The following is an 18935-nucleotide window of genomic DNA, read 5'->3' on the forward strand; positions in this document are numbered from 1 at the left end:
GAGTAAAATCTGCAGTTGGAGCAAAATTACAGAGCAGTTGTGTAACAGAGGAACAGAGTTGGTTGTGGCTCTGAACTGAGTAAAATAGTACAAGAGTTAATTTGAAGACACACTGAACAGAGTCAAATACCAAAATAAAGTCAAATACCAGATAAATGAAGCTGTTGTAAAAAGCAGGTTTAGAACTGTGTTGAAATGTGTTAAAAAACATGACCTTACCCATTGTAATGAACCATTTTGATCGCTTGACCTGATGGGATTAAGAGTTGGCAGTGGGAGGGGTTTTCACTCTTCTCATTGAATGGAATGGAAGTTTTTACTCTTCTCATTGAATACCCCTCCCACTGCCAACCCTTTATCCCAAAACAATAGGACATAATTTTTTTGATGGCCAGTTAATTGTCCAAATCAGTGGAACAGATTTGAGTTTTTGTGCTTGATACATTCCTAAGACTGAACAGAATCACCTCAAGTGACCAAAACGGTTCATCACAATGGGTAAGGTCATGTTTTTCACACATTCCAACACAGTTCTAAAACTGCTTTCTACAGCATCTTCATTTATCTGTTTTTTTTTTTTTTTTTTAAAGTACAATCATGACATACTACATAGATATTACTGTAGCTGAATTTCTCATCTCATCATCTCTAGCCGCTTTATCCTGTCCTACAGGGTCGCAGGCAAGCTGGAGCCTATCCCAGCTGACTACGGGCGAAAGGCGGGGTACACCCTGGACAAGTCACCAGGTCATCACAGGGCTGACACATAGACACAGACAACCATTCACACTCACATTCACACCTACGCTCAATTTAGAGTCACCAGTTAACCTAACCTGCATGTCTTTGGACTGTGGGGGAAACTGGAGCACCCGGAGGAAACCCACGCGTTCACGGGGAGAACATGCAAACTCTGCACAGAAAGGCCCTCGCCGGCCACGGGGCTCGAACCCGGACCTTCTCGCTGTGAGGCAACAGCGCTAACCACTACACCATAGCTGAACTTGTATTGGATATAAAAAAAAGTCATATGACTTTGAAAATACTGCTTGGATTTGTTGAAATTGACAACAAAATCAGAGCATGCCAAAATCATTAGCTTGCCAGAAAATACCCTCAGACCCCAGAGGGTTAAAAATTCGATTCAGTATCCGGAGCTGTACGTGGGTGCAGCCGTGTTTGTGGTTGCTACAGCAATCTCACAAGATCACACGTTGCTTTGTGAACAACATGGCAGACGACTCGGAATTCCTGAAGCCACCAGCTTTTAAAAGCCCACTTTGGCTGCATTTTTTTTTACTGTCTCTGACAGAAAACAAGTGTTGTGTAAGCTGTGTGAGTCTCAGTTTCCTCATTACGGTAATACCATTAAGATGCAGAATCATACTCTGCGGCACCATCCACAGTTGAGATGGACGTGAAACCGAAGTTTTGCAAAGAATCTGCGTCTAAACATCAACGAGTTGAATCTGGGACTTCTTCAAATGAGACCACTACATCTGTACCGGACAAGACTCCAAAGGCAACACTGTTCGTTTGTTTTTTATTGCTCTACATTTGTAGGCTGACAGTTAACAGAATATTGACAATGATTTGCATCAGATATAAAACAGAGGACAAAAAAAAATGCGAATCGTGATTCAAATCTAATTGAATCGTGAAAAAAAACGAATCGTCACACCTCTAGCGTCTGTGTGGGTTTCCTCTGGGTGCTCCGGTTTCCTCCCACAGTTCAAAGACATGCAAATTAGGTAAAATACCCACAAGTCAGCGCATACTTAGTGGGAAGGGTCACATCAGCAGCATGTAGATTAACCACTCGCTAAATGCGAGTTGCGAAATCTAATGGCGAGTACAGATCGTCCCAGACTCGCCTTTCTCGGCAAGTGTGGTCAAAACAATGCGTTCCTACCTAGTATTCATGTAAAATTCAGGAAATATTTGACAAAAACTCCTTCCTCACACATGTTGGGGACCGCCATTGCAAAAATGAAAACGAAACCGGAAATGACAGGAATCAGTGAGCGTCAACTTCGGGCGTGTTCGGCTGGGGCCGCTTGTTGGGAGAGATCGTTTTTATTAGACCAAATTACATAGAAAATCTATACTCGCACGACTCTCACTTGCCAGATATCCTTTTTTGGGGCCTCAACTATTATGTGGGAGGTACATATAGGTTATTAGGTATATAAATCGTGATTTAAGCATGAGTTTAGCATGGTAGACCCCCATTATTATTATTATTATTATTATTATTTTACATCATATCATCTGGGACCCCTGTCCTGAAGATTTTCAGCATTCAAAGTCAGTGTGTCAGTCCTGTTAAAACAAAAGGGTAAGTCCACACAGAAAACGATGAGAGAAATAACAAAATTATGAATGGAAATTTATTCTTATTGGATGAAAAAAGGTCAAGACATGTCAAACAAGTATTGGAGACAATACCTGAGCAGTTTTTAATCAGTTAATTTATTTGAGTAATTTAAAAAAAATGATTAATGGAGAACTGAAGGCAAATTTTTATTCTCAAAATTCTATTTCTCATTTTATAAAATGTAGGAATGCATTTCTGACAGCTATTTTGTCACTGCTATAGCAAATTATGAGTGTTTGAAATATGCTCTGTAATATATCAGTCCGTATGTCAAAGCAACGGCCGTAAACGAGATTCGCTGAGACCTGTGCGAGACATCGTAGGACGGAAGTAAAACGTACAGCGGAAATCAAAGTGACCGACATCTGCCAACGTTGTCAAAAGATGCGTGCGCCCTCCTTCGAATGCTGACGTAATCAAGCCGGAAGTTTTGTTTGTTTTGATAGCAATCAGGAAAGTTTGAAAAAAGTAGGCAGTAATCGTCATTTAAACTCGTTTTTGTGCAATATTTCGTTTGGAAAACAGTTTTCAAAATGGCAGCACTGTTACGGGCGGTGGAGGTGAAGTTTGGATCCAAAAGCAGAAAAACGCACAACAGACAGTAATCCAATAAATAAGGTGATTTAATCCAGGGAAAAAAAGGGCGTGGCAAAAAGGTAGCAAAACAGGACAAAAACACAAATGGCAAAAATAGTCCGGGTAACAAGAGACAAAAACCTGACAAAAACATGAGACAGGTAAGGACAAAAACACTAAAGCAAAAAACCATGAACAAGAAAAAACCCTTGGTGCAAAAAACATGAACTAGAAAAATAGCTAGAGGGAAAAACCATGAAAAGCATGAACGGCACAGAAACGGCTAGAGAAAACAAACGAGATGTTCTGCCAAAGTCCGAGTCTGAGAACGGCCTTTAAATAAGCAGCGGTGAAAACCAGGAAGTGAGTTCAGGTGGGATGGAATTCCCGTCCCGGTTCCGGATCGGCGCTGGCGTCGGAGATCCGTAATCTCCAGGGCGGAGCATGACAGGCACTGACACCTGGCTGACACGTCACGTTTCGAAGTCTCACACAAGTCTTGTGAAGATCGCGCGGATAAGCGACGCCTGCCGTGGACCAAACGAACTAAATTCAACATGGCTAAAAACCGAATAGGCCGATAAGTAAAGTATTTAATTGCAATTAGTTACCAATACGAGTCACGATATACTGTAAGGTTACTAAAACCGAAAACGTAATTGAATAACACGTTAATTAATAAATAAAGCAAGTTTAAAAATGACTTCAGTTCTCCTTTAAGAATGAACACAGTGCTATCAAATGACTTTGAAATATACAGAATCCATGCATCCGAGAGCTTTTTAAATGGATTCACTGGCAGAGCCAGAAATTTTCTAAGAGGGAGCCCAGCGCCGCTTTGCGCGTACCGCGGGCCTGTAAAGTCCATTATTGGGCTCCCTCTTATACAACCCCGATTCCAAATAAGTTGGGACAAAGTACAAATTGTAAATAAAAATGGAATGCAATAATTTACAAATCTCAAAAACTGATATTGTACTCACAATAGAACATAGACAACATATCAAATGTCGAAAGTGAGACATTTTGAAATTTCATGCCAAATATTGGCTCATTTGAAATTTCATGACAGCAACACATCTCAAAAAAGTTGGGACAGGGGCAATAAGAGGCTGGAAAAGTTAAAGGTACAAAAAAGGAACAGCTGGAGGACCAAATTGCAACTCATTAGGTCAATTGGCAATAGGTCATTAACATGACTGGGTATAAAAAGAGCATCTTGGAGTGGCAGCGGCTCTCAGAAGTAAAGATGGGAAGAGGAACACCGATCCCCCTAATTGTGCGCCGACAAATAGTGGAGCAATATCAGAAAGGAGTTCGACAGTGTAAAATTGCAAAGAGTTTGAACATATCATCATCTACAGTGCATAATATCATCAAAAGATTCAGAGAATCTGGAAGAATCTCTGTGCGTAAGGGTCAAGGCCAGAAAACCATACTGGGTGCCCGTGATCTTCGGGCCCTTAGACGGCACTGCATCACATACAGGCATGCTTCTGTATTGGAAATCACAAAATGGGCTCAGGAATATTTCCAGAGAACATTATCTGTGAACACAATTCACCGTGCCATCCGCCGTTGCCACCTAAAACTCTATAGTTCAAAGAAGAAGCCGTATCTAAACATGATCCAGAAGCGCAGACGTCTTCTCTGGGCCAAGGCTCGTTTAAAATGGACTGTGGCAAAGTGGAAAACTGTTCTGTGGTCAGACGAATCAAAATTTGAAGTTCTTTATGGAAATCAGGGACGCCGTGTCATTCGGACTAAAGAGGAGAAGGACGACCCAAGTTGTTATCAGCGCTCAGTTCAGAAGCCTGCATCTCTGATGGTATGGGGTTGCATTAGTGCGTGTGGCATGGGCAGCTTACACATCTGGAAAGACACCATCAATGCTGAAAGGTATATCCAGGTTCTAGAGCAACATATGCTCCCATCCAGACGACGTCTCTTTCAGGGAAGACCTTGCATTTTCCAACATGACAATGCCAAACCACATACTGCATCAATTACAGCATCATGGCTGCGTAGAAGAAGGGTCCGGGTACTGAACTGGCCAGCCTGCAGTCCAGATCTTTCACCCATAGAAAACATTTGGCGCATCATAAAATGGAAGATACGACAAAAAAGACCTAAGACAGTTGAGCAACTAGAATCCTACATTAGACAAGAATGGGTTAACATTCCTATCCCTAAACTTGAGCAACTTGTCTCCTCAGTCCCCAGACGTTTACAGACTGTTGTAAAGAGAAAAGGGGATGTCTCACAGTGGTAAACATGGCCTTGTCCCAACTTTTTTGAGATGTGTTGTTGTCATGAAATTTAAAATCACCTCATTTTTCTCTTTAAATGACACATTTTCTCAGTTTAAACATTTGATATGTCATCTATGTTCTATTCTGAATAAAATATGGAATTTTGAAACTTCCACATCATTGCATTCCGTTTTTATTTACAATTTGTACTTTGTCCCAACTTTTTTGGAATCGGGGTTGTACTAGGCATTTTAAGAAATTTTCCCAGGCGGGCCAGGTACAGTACCCTGGGCCCCCTTGACCCACCAGTGTGGGCCAGAATTTAGTAATTATGGATAAACTCTTATATACAAACCTTGATACATGTGGCGAGTGTTCTACATGTTTGGCAAGTGCTCAAAAAAAGTTCGCCAACACGCTGGTATGCCAGGCCTTGAAGATTTGCAGCATCTTCCAGTTCCTGATTGCTGCTGACTGGCGCTATTGCTGTTCATTTGTGAAAAACAGCAAGGGTCCCCACACACACACACCATATAACCTATTCTGAATCGAGATGATGAGGAAGGAGTGTGGGCTTGATTAGGCTTCAACGTTGATCACATTTTGTGTACTGTACAGTATGCAGGGTTTTATGATGAACATCCGACTTGATTATGCAGTCTGTTAAATGTAGTCTTCGATATTCAGATGTATCGGATGTCTCGATTGATGTGATGCGATATCGTATCGCTCCACCTTTCCTCGACAGGTTTGCAGAAAAGCATTGAAGATGTTTGAAATGCCAGGAAATAATTAGAAATATATTTTTTAATGAGCATTTAGCATGAAGTCATGTCCAGATAAGATATGTCTGTATAACCAGTCTGTGTTTGCACGTGTATGTATAACTGACTGCTTATCTTTTCAACCAGGCAAACTTCGATACCAATTTTGAGGACAGAAATGCTTTTGTGACCGGCATCGCCCGATACATCGAACAGGCCACAGTCCATTCCAGCATGGTGAGTAGAGAGTGGCGTTTTCTGTTCTACCCCATAGTTGAACGCAGGTCATGTGACCACAGCAGCTGCATGATAAAAAGCACAGCGTCTGATGCACGCACAAAGCTGCTTTCATGAACCGTCACTGGAGGCTTCAGCAAACTGAGAATGTGAGCAGAATCGTTTACTCACCCGTTCTCCAGAAAGATACTGACAGATTTAAAAAAAAAACATACTGAAATATACATGTATTGTGGGTACCATAAATGTAGGGGGTTACACGGTTGCGTGAAGATCTGAAGTTTATCTTCGAGTGCTGAATGTATATATATCACGAGTGAGCGAAGCGAATGAGTGAAAATATTCAACACGAGAACTTCATGTCTTCGCACCACCGTATCATGTTCTTTCTATTATATTATATGGACACATCCACAAAAAAAATGCAAGTTAATCAAAAGAATTTTAATTTTGAACCGGTTCGCCATTTTGACAACGCGCGTCTAGTCAGCGGGAAAACACCGGGAGTGACGTCATCAGAGTGAAATATTGGGAATTATTACACATACAGGACACTTTTTCCAGGGAATAAAAGCATGTATTCGATTCCCTTCAAATGGGTTTCATTCATTTGGTTTGATAGCATGCAATATCGTGAGCGTATCGTTTATCCTCCATGTATTACGCCATTCTTCCCAATGGAGAATGAGCGTGCAATATTGTTATAATATTGCACATTGTCAACACGTCGACGCTCATGCAAAGATCCAATGGGAAAACTTTTCTGCTGCGCATGCGCACAATCATTTCTTTGTCGGCCAGGAAAGAGAGAAGACGAGGCTAATCCAGCGCACCTGCTAGGATGAGCTATGCTGTAATTAAGCGCTAAATAAATAAACTGAAACTAAAAACGTGCTGAACATCCGAACGGCTACCAAAACTTCATTATATATTCTTCACGCATATTTACAAGAGAAAAACATACCAACGGACGTCAAAAAACTGGAAAAGTGACACATCGGAGATGTAAAACTTCCGTGCTCGCGAGTGACTGTGACAGTTTGTAAACAAACATGGCCGTGAGGTTTGGTTCATTAAATATGGAAGATTTTGAGCGATCTGTGGCTGAAAGGTTGCGCCGTTGCGTGTAGTTGTCGATGTTGATTTTAAAAGTAACTAAGTAAATTACACAGGGAATTGAATACTTAAGTCTGAGTGAAACATACTGTGGTGAGCGTGCGTGGAAGAAGACAGAAATCTTAGTTTCATGGTCAGTCTGTGCTACAGATGAACGCTACAGCGGCTGTAGGTGACTTCACTACTGCGCTAACAGCGCCAACTTGCGGGTAAGCTCACATTGGCCTTCGAGAATGCTGATATTAAGAGAGTGTATAATAATAATAATAATAATCATAATAATAGTTTTTTTTTTCGTGGTATATGAGATATATTCCATTCAGCAAGCATGATATTGAATTCGCCTTCGACTCGTTCAATATCATGCTAACTGAATGGAATATATCTGATATACCACGAAAAAAAGCCAGCCAGTATTATTTAAATATGTCATGCAGATCCGTGATGTATTTTGTCTGAAAAATGCGAGTTTTTCAACACGAAAAGATAAACTTCATATCTTCAAGCCAACGTGTGATTTTCTTTTTATTATATCAACACTTTGAGTGGTATATCAGATGTATTCCATTCAGCTAGCATGATACTGAATGAGTCGAAGACGAGTAGCTGAATGGAATACATCTGATTTACCACGAAAAAAGCCATTATTATTATTATTATTATTATACATTCAATGGAACAAATATAGATTTTACAAAGAGTTAAGAACAGGGGGGTGACTTACCAATATTGACTGCTGATTCTGATTGAATGTAATACAGTGTTCTGTCAATCCAATGTACAAAGTCAAAGTTCTGACAATAAAAATGGTAATGAAGATGAAAAAACAGAAATCTGGAGTGTGCATAAGTATTCACCCCCTTTTCATATGAAACCCCTAAATAAGAGCTGGTCCAACCAATTCACTTCATAAGTCACATAATTAGTTGATTAAGATCCACCTGTGTGCAATCTAAGTGTCACATGATCTGTCACATGATGTCTGTATAAATCAACCTGTTCTGGAAGGACCCTGACTCTGCAACACTACTAAGCAAGCAACATGAAAACCAAGGAGCCTCCAAACAGGTCAGAGACAAAGTTGTGGAGAAGTATAGATCAGGGTTGGGTTATAAAAAATATCCCAAACTTTGGATATCCCAGGGAGCGCCATTAAATCCATTATAGCAAAATGGAAAGAATATGTCCCCACTACAAACCTGACGAGAAGGCCGCCCACCAAAACTCACAGACCAGGCAAGGAGGGCATTAATCAGAGATGCAACAAAGACACCAAAGATAACACTGAAGGAGCTGCAAAGATCCACAGCGGAGATGGGAGTATCTGTCCATAGGACCACTTTAAGCCGTACACTCCACAGAGTGGGGCTTTATGGATGAGTGGCCAGGAAAAAGTAATTGCTTAAAAAATCACATTTCGAGTTTGCCCAACAGCATGTGGTGGACTCCCCAAACACATGGGAGAAGATTATCTGGTCAAATGAGACTAAAATTGATCTTTTTGGCCATCATGGGAAATGCCATGTGTGGTGCAAACCCAACACCCTGAGAACACCATTCCTACAGTGAAGCATGGTGGTGGCAGCATCATGCTGTGGGGATGTTTTTCATCTGCAGGGACAGGAAAGCTGGTCAGGACTGAAGGAAAGATGGATGACACTAAATACAGGGCAATTCTGGAGGAAAACCTGTTTCAGTCAGCCAGAGGTTTGAGACTGGGAGGAAGGTTCACGGTCTAGCAGGACAATGACCCTAAACATACTGCTAAAGCTACACTGGAGTGGTTTAAAGGGAAACATTTAAATGTCTTGGAATGACCTAATCAAAGCCCAGACCTCAATCCAATTGAGAATCTGTGGCATAACTTGAAGATTGCTGTACATCAACACAACCCATCTAACTTGAAGGAGTTGGAGCAGTTTTGCCTTGAGGAATGGGCAAAAATCCCAGTGGCAGATGTGCTAAGCTAATAGAGACACACCCCAAGAGACTTGCAGCTGTAATTGCAGCAAAAGATGGCTCTATGAAGTATTGACTTGGGGGGGATACTTATGCACACTCCAGACTTCTGTTTTTTTCATCTTAATTATTGTTTGTGTCACAATTTAAAAAAAAAAACAATTTTCACCTTTAAAGTGGTAGGCATGTTGTGTAGATCAAATGGTGCTAACCCCTCAAAAATCCATTTTAATTCCAGCTTGTAATGCGACAAAACAGGACAAACACCAAGGGGGATGAATACTTTTGCAAGGCACTTTGTATATTGATGACCCTGACCCCCATTGTTACACTCAGTGCTGAGGAGGTGATTTTGTATCATTATGTTTTTCTTTGTTTTATTAAACTTGAATATTATAAATTGAGTTTTATGAAAATATCTTCAAGTATCACGATATGATATTTTCGCCTTCTACCACAGCACAGTTGAATTCTTGAATCCGATTGGTCAGAAGTTCTCAATTAGTTTAACAGCAGTTCTGGCTGGAACATAAACGATTGGTTTATACTGATGTGCTTGTTCCCGTACGTTATCATTTTGATGGTAATGACTCCGTCACAAGGACTTTCACTGCAGATGCTCAACATAATGTAAGGTTCATAATATACAAATTTAAAAAGTGTTTGGTTATTTAAACAAAGAAGAGCACATAATGGTTGATATGGTGAAATTTCATTCGGGAGAATCTTACTGATCATTTGTGAAAGAAGTCTTGGGGGTCAGTAATTTTTTTCAACTTCAAGTATACTTCCTCAGTTTTAGTAAAAAATAAGTATACTCATAGTACACTTGAATAAACTTCTTTTTGCTAAGGGTTATAACTAAGTTAATTGTTTCTTTAAAAAAAAAAAAAATCTTAAGTTATTTTTATACATTTTAAATTCCAAAGAGTTGAGGATCATACAATATTTTGCAGTTACAAAGTTTAATAAAACAGACAGTGTTGACACAGTTTTTACGTCTTTTTTTTTTTTCAACTAAAAATGCTTTACACTGGTTCGGGGGTACTTGGCTGAAAAAGTATTTTACAAGGGGTACATCACTGAAAAAAGGTTGAGAACCGCTGTTTTAGGTCATATTTCTGCAGGAATATAGAAAATTCTAAAGGGTTCACAAACTTTCAAGCACCACTGTACAGTACATATGTGTGCAATGCGAAGAATTAACAGAGCTGAAATAAAACGAACAGGCCTTCTGGTGTCGAATGGGAGTGCATGCTCTCACCTGCGATCATGACTCTGCAACATCGCCCTCATCATCGCCCTCTTATAACCCGTGACTTTTATTTTCAGAACGAAATGCTGGAGGAGGGACATGAATACGCTGTCATGCTGTACACATGGAGAAGCTGCTCGAGAGCCATTCCCCAGGTGAAGCCTTTTAACTATAATCAAATATCTGCGACATAGAATCATATCAGTTTCATTTAACACACATGAGACAGTTGGGTAAGTTCAAGCCAAAAAGACCCAATATATAGAAAATTGGTTGCAGCAATATTTTTATTTTAATGGTGGAAGGTACTGATGGTGGGTGGCACGGTGGTGTAGTGGTTAGCGCTGTCGCCTCACAGCAAGAAGGTTCGGGTTCGAGCCCCGTGGCCGGCGAGGGCCTTTCTGTGCAGAGTTTGCATGTTGTCCGCATGGGTTTCCTCCAGGTGCTCCGGTTTCCCCCACAGTCCAAAGACATGCAGGTTAGGTTAACTGGTGACTCTAAATTGAGCGTAGGTGTGAATGTGAGTGTGAATGGTTGTCTGTGTCTATGTGTCAGCCCTGTAATGACCTGGCGACTTGTCCAGGGTGTACCCCGCCTTTCGCCCATAGTCAGCTGGGATAGGCTCCAGCTTGCCTGCGACCCTGTAGAACAGGATAAAGCAGCTAGAGATAATGAAATGAGATGAGAAGTTACTGATGAAAATATATGTAAATCTAAATCAGTTTTCAAAATTTCAGCTTTCTAGACCCAGAGTTTTTTTATTTATGCCATTTTGAAAAAAAAAAACTAGTCCAGAATGTACCCGTACCCCCTAAATCCTCGCCAGGTATTTTTGGGGTTTTAAATGCATTTTCCTCAGCTTCTAGGCTACACAGAGGTTTGAAATTTGGTAAATTAACTCTCTACATGTTGCTGATCTGGAAGGAAAACATAGAGCCTTCTAATTTGAAAATCCTGGCCATACTGTAGGTACTTCCTAAATATGCTAAAAATTAAGAAAAACGTACTCACGAATGGGGTTCAGGGTAGAGCCCTGCACTCCCGCGGGAGTCCCGCGGGACCCGACGCAAAGCAGTGCGGCGCGGGACAAATTTTGAAAGCTCATTGCGGGTGCGGGCGGGAGAGGTGATAAGCTGCAGTCCCGCTAACTAAAAACGTGTTTAAAATAAAATTTAGAAATTATTAATTTATGTCTATCATATATAATTTGTGCTGGATATTTTATTTGGCATTAATAAAAACGTTTTAAGATGCCTAAATTTGCGGATGTGGTCTAATCTCGCGTACGTTTCCGATTCCTTTCCGCTCTTCCGTGTTTGAGATCTCCGATCATGGCAGAAGAGCAGAGCTCCTCCAGTGAAGCTCACAGTGCTTCAGAAGTAAGTGCTGCTTTAAAAAGAGGTACATTTACTGTTAAAAAGTCAAGAGTCCTGAAATCAGACATTTGGAAGTCGTTCTCACTCGTGTACGACACAGAGGGAAATCAGCTGCCCTTTGCTTGTTGTGATAAGTGCCAAAAGGTTCTGACATACAACGGCCATAAATCAGGTACATCAGGCCTGAATCACCATGTATGTACTGTCTTAAAAGGACAACAGTTCCCCAAACCAATGACAAGAACTTTCGTGAGAAATAACGCGAACGTCTGCATCATGCGGGATTTGCGGGCGGGAGCGGGACAAAATATGGCAGGAGCGGGACTGAAAATCATAATTCTTTGCGGGAGCGGGACTGAAAATTCTGTCCCGCGCAAACCTCTAGTTCAGGGCCCTAAAAATACGAGAAAACAAATGGATTCATCTCCTGTCACGGCCTGGTCTTATTATAAACCAGATTGCCTGGTCACTTATATCCCAGATAGCAGAGGGTCGTTGATTCGACGTGGAATCATCGGCATGTTCTTCGACCTATACGCCGTCGAATCACCGTCGATCACCGACGTTGATTCAACACCGCTTTGCTCATACGAGTTTCCGTTGAAACGACGTTGAAAAGTGGCTGGTGGTCGACAGAGAATAGACCCCCTTTCACCCTTTATTCAACTACGGATTTCGGTCGATTTATAGTTGAATTTTCGGCGATGATTCATCCAACTTTACTTCCTGTTTTATGTACAACAGGAAGGCTACAAATTAAGCAAAACAGGCTAAATTAAACTAGCTAACAATAAAGCATCGGGGCTCTTGCCTAGGATGAACACACACATGCATACTTCAACCATGAAAGTGAAACTTAATTTATATCAATGTGCGTAGGCTACGTCCTGTTTAATGTACAACAGGATATAAAAATGCATGCAACAATGCACCTCTCCTAATGTTTGTCAAGCTATCTAATGAGGCATAACTTTTAACATTTATAAGGAACAGAACACACTTGAACAAGTTCTTAGAAACATTTTATGATTTATTTATAATTGTGGCCTATTCCTCCTGCGGCGCAGACCTGTACATGGAAACAGAAAAACATAACCAAAATTAATTTGATGCAGCATTGATAAAGAAAGTCAGCAGTAGGCTATGGGTTTCTAAATGCCACCCTACCTCATTATTTGGACATGGGGAAAAACTATATTTAAAATCCAAAGAGGGATGGAAGGAGGAAAATTAAAACAAAAGAAAGAAATGAAATATAGAGTAGAGAATATTTGATAAAATTAAGGATGTTTTTATTCAGTAAACATTTAAAAAAATGTTCTACAACACTCTAGCCTAGTGACTTACCAGTAACAAAATAGACTTGAAGTATTCAGATCCGCTCTGCATAAAGCAGCTAAATCCTCTCTCTGTCTCCTGGCAGAAAGCTCCTTGGTTTGCTTGTGTCTCAATCACAGCTGGTATTCTGTAGAAAGACTTCTTTTCACCTTTCCCATCAGCTTTGTTAGAACCCTAACACAGCACAAAAGTTTACCATTGTAGGTTTATGATGAACCAAGTGCCTCGTGGGTTCACATACCGCGCGCTGCCTTTATTTCCCCCAAATCACGAGTTTGTTGGTCTTCCAATGTGGCGCAGGGTTTGTTTACTTCCGGTTTCGGGTGACGTCAGTGAAAGGGGTCTAATGGGGGCATTACCGCCACCCACTGGATTGGGGTGTAAAGCAGTCTGAACAAAACGTGTAAACATAAACATAGGAGAAATGAACCCGTTTTTCTAACTCGTCCTCACTTAGTCTACTTTTCTTTTTTGATTAGTCTGGATTTGATATTGTAAATTTAAATGTGAATCAATGTATATTCATCGGACATGAACAAATGAATAAATCTTGAGTAATCTTGAGGCGTGTGTGTCCGGGGCGCGGTGTCGCGGGGGGGGGGATCGAACGAACCCTCCGATCCCCCCTGGCTACGGGCCAGTTGCTCATCCTACCAATGTTGAAAACTGGCCGGCAAAAGTGACGATGGTTCAACGTCGTATATTCAACCTTCTCTGACGGTCGACAGATCAACCTTTACCCACGTTGATTCAACGGTGATAAATCGACCCTCTCAGACGGCGGAGAAATCGACGTTTCACGGTGCCGTTTCAACGTTGATTTTCTGACGTACGACGGAAACCGACCATTCTGACCAAAACTCTACGTCGTTTCAACGACCCTCTGCTATCGGGAGCGCTCTAGATAGAGTATTTACAGAAATATGGCAGGTTCAATGACATACCCCACCAAAAAGTATCATATCTTTAAGACCCTGAATGGAAATGAAGCACAGGTAGCACCTTGGTAAATAGTTTCATTAATTCAAAGTCCTTTCCCACACCATGTGGCGCATAGGGCAGCGCCAATCTCCATTTCCGTAGCCCTCGGCCTCTCGCCTATTACATAGCTAGGGTTACAGTGGAGGGGTAGTCCTCTGGTAACAGCGAGAGTTTGACTCCCCACTCACATCTGTATTGCAGCGTGCCTTGCCAGACGGCAGTAGGTACCATTTTTATGATGGTCTTTGGTACGACCTGACCGTGAGTAGAATTTGCGATCTCTCGATCGAGAGGCGGACGACACACTAACCACAAGGCCAACTCGCGGTCTTTCATTAATTCAATCGCTACAAACATGCTTGTTGTTACACGTCTTGTTGTTATTTGGGCATCATTCTCTTTTTTTCAATCCCAAATCATCCATTTTTAATGCCCTCGAATTTGTTGTTTTTGCTGTTACATGTACTCTCCAATTCACAAATAACTATATAGTTGACCATGAAAAAGTAATTTAAGATCACAGATGCAGCACTCTCCTATTCGTATGTTTGTCATGACTGATTTTGGGTGTATTGTCTGTTTGCAGTTGCATTTCTGACTGTATCAGTATTTATAATTTTCCATAGATCATGCATACACCAGTATTTTAAAATACATGCATATCATTTATATCACTTTTTATTTGATGATATTTCCTTTCTGTTTTCAGATCTGAGTGATCTTTAACATTGCTCCTGTTCAAAGATCCAAACTTGTAGTCTTGAGTGTAGATCGTACTTGTAACAAGTGAGTGGGCACCCTGTTTTATTTAAAGAACAGGGATCTGGGTTGTTTTACAATCAGGGTATGCAAGCTAAAAATCACATTTAACACTTCTCATCTCATTATCTCTAGCCGCTTTATCCTTCTACAGGGTCGCAGGCAAGCTGGAGCCTATCCCAGCTGACTACGGGCGAAAGGCAGGGTACACCCTGGACAAGTCGCCAGGTCATCACAGGGCTGACACATAGACACAGACAACCATTCACACTCACATTCACACCTACGGTCAATTTAGAGTCACCAGTTAACCTAACCTGCATGTCTTTGGACTGTGGGGGAACCCGGAGCACCCGGAGGAAACACACGCGGACACGGGGAGAACATGCAAACTCCACACAGAAAGGCCCTCGCCGGCCCCGGGGCTCGAACCCGGACCTTCTTGCTGTGAGGCGACAGCGCTAACCACTACACCACCGTGCCGCCCAATTTTTCAATATAAAATAACATATCTAAAATGATTATTTTCATAGGGCGGCACGGTGGTGTAGTGGTTAGCGCTGTCGCCTCACAGCAAGAAGGTCCTGGGTTCGAGCCCCGGGGCCGGCGAGGGCCTTTCTGTGCGGAGTTTGCATGTTCTCCCCGTGTCCGCGTGGGTTTCCCCCACAGTCCAAAGACATGCAGGTTAGGTTAACTGGTGACTCTAAATTGAGCGTAGGTGTGAATGTGAGTGTGAATGGTTGTCTGTGTCTATGTGTCAGCCCTGTGATGACCTGGCGACTTGTCCAGGGTGTACCCCGCCTTTCGCCCGTAGTCGGCTGGGATAGGCTCCAGCTTGCCTGCGACCCTGTAGAAGGATAAAGCGGCTAGAGATAATGAGATGAGATTATTTTCATCCTAAAATGTGGTCAAGATATTGGGACATAAATATTAGAGACAACTAACACAAAGCTTACAGCCTTATATTTAAAAGCACTGTGGAAGTAGTGGATTCTGAATTGTCAAAAAAAAAAGTCCTCTCCGAGAATCACTTCATTTGTTTCTCCCAGCCTAAAGCTACACTTAATCTTCTTATAATACAAACTATTACACATGCCTATCTGTTCTTTAACTTGTCCTTCACTTAAAAACTGGTACAAGAACCAGTTTGAATCAATCTGAATTTTGGACCCCTGTGACACAAACTTTGTACCCTGATTGTAAAACAACCCATCTATCAAAGTCTGATCTTCACAACACATGTTTGTGGAAGTGTATCATGGCACGAACAAAGGAGATTTCTGAGGAGCTCAGAAAAAGTGTTGTTGATGCTCATCAGGCTGGAAAAGGTTACAAAACCATCTCTAAAGAGTTTAGACTCCACCAATCCACCGTCAGAACTGTAGAGTACATGTAACAGCAAAAGCAGCAAATTCGAGGGCATTAAAAATGGATGATTTGGGACTGAAAAAAAGAGAACGATGCACAAATAACAACAAGATGACACTTCACATGTTTGAATTAATGAAACTGTGTACCAAGTTGCAGACCTGTGCTACCTGTGCTTCATTTCCATTCAGGGTCTTAAAGATATGATACTTTTTTGTGGGACCAAAGACCATCATAAAAATGGTACCTACTGCCGTCTGGCAAGGCACACTGCAATACAGATGCGAGTGGGGAGTCAAACTCTCGCGGTTACCAGAGGACTAGCCCCCCACTGTAGCCCTAGCTATGTAATAGGCGAGAGGCCGAGGGCTGCGGAAACAGAGATCAGTGCCGCCCTGTACGCCACATGGTGTGGGAAGGGACTTTGACTTTTTGTGGGGTATGTCATTGAATCTGCCATATTTCTGTAAATACTCTATCTAGAGCGCTCCCGTTATATACCGGAAATGACCAGGCAATCTGGTTTATAATAAGACCAGGCCATGATAGGAGATGAATATATTTGTTTTCGAGTATTTTTAGGGCCCTAAACCCCACTCGCGACTGCGTTTTTCTTAATTTTTAGCATTTTTAGGAAGTACCGATGGCCAGGATTTTCGAGATAGAAGGCTCTATGTTTTCCTTCCAGATCAGCAACATGTAGAGAATTAATTTACCAAATTTCAAACCTCTGTGTAGCCTAGAAGCTGAAGAAAATGCATTTAAAACCCAAAAAATACCTGGCGAGGATTTAGGGGGTACATTCTGGTCTAATTTCAGTAATTTTCAAAACGACCGAGTTCATTAAATATACAGAATACGGCCCCGAAATTTTTTTTTTATCAGTTCATATTTCACCAGTATCTGCTACCATAAGCTCTCACAAAGAAAATTAATCTGGTATTGCAACCACTATCTGGTCATTTGGCATGGACCTACCCAGTTGTATTTCATTGAACTGGATTTTCTCGAGACACTTAATAAAATAGGTTATAATTTTGTGTAAGTGACAGTTTCCTTGAACTCAGTGTTTCAAAGCGCCCTCTAGTGGGCCACAGGTTTTTTTTTTCTCAAGTTGAAGCTAATTTTTACTCGTAGTAGGGGACAGTTCCTGGGTTGCATCCGACGTCACATCTGCCTCATTGGATTATCGATGAAAATGAGGCATTTTGGTGGCGATATACACGTGAGCTAAACGTTGTGTCCACACAGCACATGAACACTCGACTGTCACGCCTTCGCACGCTTGAGCCACGCTCACTCATAGAGCACGTTGTGCGCATGCTTGGGACCCGGTCATCAGGCTTTCGTCTAAACCAGGGAACGGGGCGCTGTGCCCTCTTACTGTCGTTGTGCGCCCCCTTACCGAAATGCCGATTGAACCCCAAGTCACACTTAGGCCATGCACTTATATGCTACTGCACAACATGCAGTCTTTCTCAAAACGATCTTTTCTCCGTGAAAACATCCCAGCAACACCACGTGACAATGCGTCTGATCATCAAATACGTTGTAATTACTCCAAAAATATTCCAATCATCGTAGATACACCGCCAGACGGTGCAAAAACAATCCGAATTGGCGTTTTCCAGACTGAGGCGCCATGTTGTTTACTTGTCGCGGCTGCTCTCGCGAGATTTGACATGGGTTACATACAAGGTCAGCTGACTTGTAGAGCGAGATTTCTCGAGACTGAATGACCTTTCACCCACCGGCGCAGGAGCTTTTGACAGAAGTAGTTCGCGAGTTGTTTTTGTTGACACTTGGGCATTTAAAGATGTCATCCCGCAGCACGAAACGGAAGAAAGCCAAAGACTGTCCGGGGCAGAAGAAGATTACTTTTCTTTTTCAATGTTGACAATTTGTTACAATTTCCCTGTCAGATAGCCTCAGAATGTCCCATTGTAGCCTCAATTTTTCAAAGGCTTCGCACGGCGGAGGGGGGGACGGACAACCGGCAACACCCCCCCGTCGTTGCTTCGCTCCCTTGCCATGGTGAGCGCCCTCATACTAAATTTTTCTAGAAAAACCCCTGCGGTCATTATGGGAAACACCTGACGTTGATTTGAGCGCAATCAGCACGTGCAGATAAGGGCGCTGCTTTCACAGAGGCTTTACGAAGTATTATCATTATCGCATTTGTTTCGGGCCATGCTTATAATGCTGTTTAAATCCTCTGCTTTATGATTCTGATTTCTGTTTTGTTTTTGTAACTATCACGCCTGCTAATAAACACTCTTCCTGCACTTAGATCCGTCTACCACCGTCTATCTTGTAGTGTCCTGATCCCCAGATCTTTAACCCAGCCACATATAAAAAGTCGTACGCCTCCATGCTCTTCCAGGTTTTCATCTGTGTGTCTGTGTAGAACGACATCTGCAGCACCAGGTAGTTTGAGATGTCAGGGAACTCAACGGATGGATCATTTTCCAACTCACAGGAAAAATCCTTCTTTGTTAGCGTGTAAGGATCTAATCCCATTGAGTGGTTTCTGTATCCACTTCTTCTGAGTGGACTTCTTGGTTTTAATAACTTGCT

The 18935-nt window shown here is 41.9% G+C and overlaps 1 protein-coding gene across 1 annotated transcript in view; it reads left to right on the forward strand.

Moving 5' to 3' along the window:
* Nucleotides 1-18935, forward strand: part of cyfip2 (cytoplasmic FMR1 interacting protein 2) — a 162508-nt gene that overhangs the window by 51157 nt on the left and 92416 nt on the right. Inside the window, exons 3-4 of the mRNA XM_060927697.1 lie at nt 6117-6206; nt 10614-10691. Coding sequence (XP_060783680.1) covers nt 6117-6206; nt 10614-10691 — 168 coding nt within the window. The remainder of the gene's footprint in view (nt 1-6116; nt 6207-10613; nt 10692-18935) is intronic.

The sequence above is a fragment of the Neoarius graeffei genome, chromosome 8, assembly GCF_027579695.1.
Source record: "Neoarius graeffei isolate fNeoGra1 chromosome 8, fNeoGra1.pri, whole genome shotgun sequence".
NCBI lineage: Eukaryota > Metazoa > Chordata > Actinopteri > Siluriformes > Ariidae > Neoarius > Neoarius graeffei.